We start from the raw sequence: 7,063 nt of genomic DNA, 5'->3' as shown, positions 1-7,063 counted from the left end.
CTGTTAAACTGTGCAGATAAACCAAGCCAGTGAATTTAATCAAATGTTTGGAAAAATATATAAATATGACATTTGTGCTCATTTTCTGCAGCTTTTATAGACTAAAAAAACTTCAAACATAAAAAAACACTTTAATGTAATAAACCCATTTACGTGCTGCCACATTTACATTAAAATTAGCAGCCATATCTTTTACCTAAAAATCCGTTTTAATAGTGCAAAACGGAGTTATTTTGCTTGTAACTAAACTAGATAATGCACAGTGGTAGCATATATGACCCCCGCACCYAAAGCATCAATGCAACTCAGAAGTCACCAGAACAGATTCATTGTTTTGGGTGGGGGGGCTCACTGGTGGGCCTGATGGATAGCCCTTCATCAGAGCTAAACAACAAAATCAATCTGAAGCTTCAGTGTTGAACAGTTTTTAAATTAAAAGCATTTTTATGTGTCCAGACACCCCCTTTTCAGATGGAGCCCCCTCCTCAAATATGGGGTCTATCATAAAACCGTTGGCTGGCGCAGTGTAGGTCAGACTCATCTACAGTCCTGCCAAATTTCATTTTGATCGGTGCAGCTGATCATGCTACAGTTGACCAAATATCTCATTATTGTTCCTTCATATCAGGGTCAGAATAACAGAACTGAAGCTCATGAACACTTTAAATGAGAAAAATATGAAATCCTGAGCAAAAAATAATGTTTTTTAATTTCTAAAGACAACCTTTTTATTMTATTTACTTTTTTTTTGGTGTAACTCTCAGCCCAAAGGAAAAATAAAAGCTTTTCAGCTTGTTTTACTCACTTTGATGTAAATCTCCATCACTGCTCTCCAGAGATGGGAATGATTCCTCCCAGTCAGCGGAGGAGTCGGGGTCAAAGGTCAAATTACTGATTGTATCATTCAGACCTGAGGGAGCTGAATGAGGTCTGGGTCCAGTGTCGGGCTCAGAGTCTGACCCATCTGAGGAAACAATAATGTGACAAGATGATACTTTATCTCATAAAAGGTTTAATATTTTTACCTGAAACGTCTCATAACTTACTAAAATCATCATTCTGCTTCTCAGACTTGCTGACAGAAAGTTCCTCCAGAAACCCAGAAGAATCGGAGGACTGGACTGTAAGACTGGACTCAGACACATTCAGAACAGGAGAACGGACCAGAACCTCGTCAGGTGCAGGGGTCTCCATGAGGGCCGACGGAGCTCCGAGGTCTGCCGTGGAACAAAACGAGACTAAAACAGAAAAGATTTAAGATTTGATCGAATATTTCAAAGTCTCATTTGTAACAAAAATCAGCCGAAGAGAAGAATTATTGATTCAGTTTTCACACTGTTATTATTTCTCTGTGTAATCTGCAAACTTTTTATTAAAAAGGTCCAGTTTGTTCAGGACATGCTGTGACTTCTGGTTTTTATAACCTTTATATTTTTCAAAATATTGAATTTAATTAGAAAGATTTGTTCATCTCCTTCAAAATTATTGTTCTCTTTGATATCGTCTTCAGCAAATATGTTTTATCTTTATGTTTATGGATATTTATGTGGTTTTTTATCTACTTTGGACTTTTTTTTTTAGCTTTGATGCTTTGAGCTATTTTGCAAACTTTATTATTTAGGGTTTTGCTCCTTTTAGCTTATAGTTAGAATTTAGCTCCTTTTTAATATTAACCAGTCAGCTTCAGCTTCTTTAGCAAGTATTAGCAAACCTATTCAGCACTCAGCATTTACACTGCATTATTCTATTTTTAGCTTTTAGTCACAGTTTAGCTACAATTTAGCGTTAAATTATTGTTTGTAAATTTTAGTTTTCATCAGTTTTGTTCATTTTAACAAACATTTTTTTTACATTTGAGCCTTTGTACAGCTATGGTAATATTAGCTTCGAGCTACTGTTTTAAAAGTTTTAGTTTTTAGAATAAAATTACCTAAATTGTGTTGTGTTGCTAATTTGTGCAACAGTTTTGCTACTTTAAGCTTTTAGGTTTTTTTTTAGCCACTTCAGTAGAAAGCAGAACTGAATATTAGTTTATTAGTTTCTTCATCATCAGTGATATTTTTTAAAGAAGAAAAAGAAATAGAAGAAAAAAAGTGAAATGTAATGAGACAGTGAAAGAGAGATTAGAAGATATGTGAAATATATATCGAGAACCCCAAGACAACACACCTGACATCTTGGCTGCACACCTATAGAAACAGATCACAAAAACACAGCAACAAAAATGCATATACTGTACAGTACATATAAATGTACATATATATATATACATACACATATGCACATACCATTCAATCAGTGTCCAACCAGAAAACCCAGGATTTAAACACCTGTTTGTGTGCGGTTGTGAGCATGCATGTATATACTTATATACTTTAAACTTTAAGTTATTGTTTTGCTGATTTTAGCTTTTTTTCTACTATTTGCTATTTTGATGTTTTAGCTACAGTTTAGCTAATTTTAGCTTTCATGTATGTTTTTGCTCATTTTAACTTCTAGATGCCTTTTGTTGTTATATTTCAAATTTGAGCTTTTGCCCACCCTTTTGCTCATTTTAGTTTTGAGCTATTGTTTTGTTGATTTTAGCTTCTAGCTATGGTTTTTGCTGAATGTAGATGTACTGATTGTACAGTAGACTACTGATTGCTAATTTAAGTTTTTAGCTACTGTTTAGCTTTCAGGTATGGTTTTGCTCTTTTTAACTTTTATAGTAGGTGGCTTTTTTATTTTTTATTTTATTGAGCTTTTACCCACAGTTTTGCTCATTTTAGCTATTTTTTATATTTTTTTATACAGTTTTATAAACTCAGTTTCAGCTTCTTCAGTAAATATAAGTCAAGTCATTCAGGAGTCAGTGTTGACACAGTTTCTCTTCGTTTACCGTCTGGGACCGTGTTGGAGGACTCGTTGACCCGGGACAGACTCCAGCTGAACTGAACGGGTTCTCTGCAGTCGTCACACGTGGCAGCGACAGAAAACGTCTGATCCCAGTTCACGGCGTCTCCCCGACACTGATCACAGTGAACCGAGACCTTCCTGAAAACGTTGATAAAATCAGTCAGAGTTAAACTTCGTGTTTATGTTTTTGTTTATTTCTCTGAAGCTCATACCGAGTCAGATCTGATGTGACGGTGAGGAAGACCTCTGATGAAGATGAACGCCCCCCGCTGTGGACGGTGAGCTTGCACTGGAACTGATCAAAGTCGGGTTTCAAGAGGCCGACGGGAAATTTCAGCTCGGGGGACGAAGAGGGGACGTCTCGATTGAAACAGGAAGTGACGATGGTGGAAACTGGTTTACACGTCCAACTGTAACTAGACAACAACAAAAAAAAAAAAGAAAGAAAAAGAACCATTGGACCCACTCAAAGCACCTCTGGTTCTGATGTGGATCAAGGTTTACCTGAGGGGGTTCAGGGGGAAGTCTGGATCATGAGACGCTCGTCCATCCAGAGTTATCGTCTCGGTGCTGTTCTTGTTGATGAAGACGTTGGTGCCACCTTGGATGAAAGCCACCGGAGGACTCGGCAGCACCTGAATCCTGAGGGTGTAGTTACTGTAGACCACGCTGCCAAGGATCTGGACCTGCGGAGGACAACCCAGGGGTCTGCAACCTTTACAATCAAAAGAGCCATTTCTGCTCCTCGTCTCACTGATAAAATGTGTTCAGAGCCGCAAAACATGTTACAAATGTGATGATCAACTGGTGGTCCGCGGCCCTTTTCAAGGTCTTTTTGGGAACTTTTACGGTCAGTGGAGGTGACATAATAAAACTAAAAAAATATTGTTGTTATTATTATATTTTTTATTATTATACACATCAGGACAAATAAAAAGACCGTATTCATGTGAACAAGAAAAATACCGTATATAGTTTATACCGAATTTCGTTAAAAATAATACAAACTAATTATTCAGGCATATTTTTCCCCCAATTCTTATTATTACGTAGTCTTCAAATTATTTAAAGGTAACTCTGAGGGATTTGAGAGAAAGATCATAGAAAGAAATTGGAATACAATATTTAAGTAAAACACGGGCTAACATGAGCTAAACATGTTTTACTTTTTGTATTRGTAGTATTGATTACATATTTGCATACAAACTGATTTCTGTTGTGGGTATAAAAGCCAAAATATATTTTTTATTATTTTATGTTTGGTCACATTTTCAAAGAGCCACTACAGAGGGACCAAAGAGTCACATGTGGCCCCAGAGCCGCAGGTTGCAGACCCCTGCACCAACCGGACCAGCATATTTGAATCAGAACACTCAGCTGACTGAACAATCATTATTTTATCAAACCTCTTCGGACTCACTCTGGCCGTGGCCGTGTACGTGTCGTACTGCAGGACTCGGCTCCGCAGCACCAGGGTTTGTTTGTGTTTGTCTCTGAGAGGCAACGGGACGACCCGTCCTGCCGAGTCGGATAAGGTCCAGGAGTACCGGAGGCCTCCTGATCCGTCGCACTCAACTTCGGACTCAAACGTCACCCCCAGGCGGACAACTTCAAACCTCCACACCTGAGCACAGAGACGTGCATTCCCTCAAAGAAAACATCTTTATATTTAAGATGAGGATGATGCTCCAGCCAGAGTGAAACAGGAAGTGACATCAAAGGGTAAATCTTTAAGAAAATAAACTCGTTGGTTTCTATTTATTAAAACAAAATTATTTAAACTTTAATTCTTCTTCGTTTATCTTTGATAGCGACTAAAAATAATCTAAAGAAACATCAGATTTTTCTCTACAGTCTGTGTTGTTAGCTTTTGTAACATCGCTCTGTTTACATGCTAACATTCTCCTCTGACATCACTTCCTGTTTCTTCACATGCAAATATCTCAACAAGCGTTCATCTGAGTGATGTGAAATTTGTTTTGCAGTATGTTATTGATATTATCTTTCCAAAAATACATTCATGTTTATTACAAAAATGTGATGTCACAGGCACTTTAAGGTTCTGTCCGTACCTGTAGCCTGACTGGACCCATGTTTTTGACAGGTGGAGGCTGACAGGGCCGGTCCACAACGAAGACGAGGCTGCTCAGAGWTGCAGAACTGATGCGATTAGACACGACCACTTTGATTGTGAACTCTCCTGTTCTGCAAAATAAAAAAACTTAAAAATCAGAAAAACTAGGATTAAATATTAAAATACAACAAAACTTGAAGTAAAACCTGACTCACCTGTTGAAGACATGCTGGACGGTTCTCTGTCCGGACCTGCTGGGTCCATCTCCGAAGCTCCACGCGAAGGCGAGGTCGGTCCCCGCGTTGACCCGGCAGCTCACCGTGAAGGTCTGGTTCGTCAGGACCGAGGCCTGGTGGACCAGCCKGTTGAGCTCCACGGCTGTCTGGACCAGGACCGGGAACACATCGGAGGTGAGGACCGTCTGACTCCAGGACGCCGTGGCAATGACATCGTAACTACATCAGGACAAGTTAAACTGAGTTAAAACAAAGATTTTAGACAAGAAGTAATTAAAGGGATGATTATTACAGTGTGGTTCTATAGAAACACTATAAACAGTTAATATATTACCTGTTGTAGATAGCTCCTAGTTAGATCCAGGTTTTGAGAAATAGATTAATTCTGACCAATGTGGTATAAAGTACCACAARGTGATACTTGAGTAAAGGACAARTATCTTACCAAAACAATACTTTGGTAAAAGTTAAAGTCTCCTGTACTTAGGWATTAGAAGTAAAAGTATTGATTTAAAATGAGCAGTTACATTTTACGCAATGGCATTTATTATAAGATGAATTTCTCCAAAAAATGGAGAAATGACTATTATGTATTAAAATAATTCATTTATGTTAAATTTAGGATGCACTAGTCTAGCTGTTTAAGTTTATATGCAAATACCAAGACCCAAAACTTTTTCCCCAAAATGAAAATACATCCGAGGGCTGCAGGCCAAATACAAAAATACAATTCATTAAACACAAATAAGAACCTTATAATGCTAAAATGATTCAATCTTCAACTTTTCCACAAAACCTCACGTTAAATGACCCCGACTGTGATTATTTGCAGTTCTTTAACCTCCTAAATCTCAAAACTCTTGCATTGCATGCACTTTTTCCCACATACTGTATGTGGTGTCAGGTCCAAGGTTGTTAATGTAAAATTAGGATTAAAAGAAACAAACGGTGTGTTTGGAATATGTTACGGCGGCCTCATACCTCCCAGGGTTCTGGTATCTTTTAGCGATGGTCCTGGAAGAGGTTCTGGCTGATCCGGAGTCTCCAAAGTCCCAGAAGAACTCGACAGGATGTGCTGTGTCGTTTACAGCCAGGAAGGTTACGTCTGTGTTTGTTGGAATCACTTGTTTTGTTGCACAAATCCTCACAACTGGAGAATAAAATCGACGTTTTTAGTCAACATACGACGATGATGAAAAAAACTAATGTTTTGAGGATCGTTTATTAGAGATTAAAGTCTTATATTCGGCTGTGTTTTTGACTTCTTTACCTGTGTYGTCTTTACTGTAAGCAGGACTTTGACACGTAAACATCTGCCAGGATGAGTGAACTGGATCTTGTAGATGGCAGCAGGATGGATCAGACGTCTGGAGGAGATCATGAAGGTGTTAAAAGATGCTGTCATGTTGCTGACTGATGTAAAACAGTTTACAGTTTTCACRTCATGTAAGCTGTCCTGACTCCATTCATCATCCTTGGAGGAGTTCCCTGACACCATGTWAATAATCCTTTAACTGTAATTGGAWGTGCATTTCCTCTAGAATCCACCAGGTGGCGCTGCAGCACGCTCCAGACTGTTAGCATGTGTGAATGGAGGGAAAACCACAGGAAAACAGCAACCAAACAGGGCATCAGCTCACAGTCATTATGGCAACTATTAGATTAACAGCAAGCTGAACTGGATCTGTGTCACAAAATATCTGTAATATTTTTACAGTAAATTAATAACTATGTTAATTACATTCAACAACCATGTAAAAGAGCAAATATTCACCAAAAATATATAATTTATAAATAATGATCTAAACCAGACCTGAAGTCAGCCTGTAACTTTTTAAGTTGGAAAATTATGACT

The 7,063-nt window shown here is 38.2% G+C and overlaps 1 protein-coding gene across 8 annotated transcripts in view; it reads right to left on the bottom strand.

Annotated features, from left to right (window-relative positions):
- Positions 1–7,063, bottom strand: part of pkd1l1 (polycystin 1 like 1, transient receptor potential channel interacting) — a 33,620-nt gene that overhangs the window by 20,692 nt on the left and 5,865 nt on the right. For 7 of the 8 annotated variants that reach the window (XM_014018747.1, XM_014018746.1, XM_014018750.1 and 4 more), the window contains exons 5-14: positions 6,479–6,575; positions 6,190–6,358; positions 5,188–5,427; positions 4,971–5,103; positions 4,319–4,522; positions 3,403–3,584; positions 3,111–3,314; positions 2,882–3,036; positions 1,047–1,238; positions 806–964 (exon numbers count right to left, since the gene is read on the bottom strand). In XM_014018747.1, the coding sequence (XP_013874201.1) occupies positions 806–964; positions 1,047–1,238; positions 2,882–3,036; positions 3,111–3,314; positions 3,403–3,584; positions 4,319–4,522; positions 4,971–5,103; positions 5,188–5,427; positions 6,190–6,358; positions 6,479–6,575 (1,735 nt within the window). Of the gene's footprint in view, positions 1–805; positions 965–1,046; positions 1,239–2,881; positions 3,037–3,110; positions 3,315–3,402; positions 3,585–4,318; positions 4,523–4,970; positions 5,104–5,187; positions 5,428–6,189; positions 6,359–6,478; positions 6,576–7,063 lie in introns of those variants that run through there. The other variant, XM_014018753.1, reaches the window with a different exon arrangement.

This window comes from Austrofundulus limnaeus, unplaced genomic scaffold, assembly GCF_001266775.1.
Source record: "Austrofundulus limnaeus strain Quisiro unplaced genomic scaffold, Austrofundulus_limnaeus-1.0 Scaffold201, whole genome shotgun sequence".
Taxonomy (NCBI): domain Eukaryota; kingdom Metazoa; phylum Chordata; class Actinopteri; order Cyprinodontiformes; family Rivulidae; genus Austrofundulus; species Austrofundulus limnaeus.
This window is presented reverse-complemented; position numbering and strand designations above follow the sequence as displayed.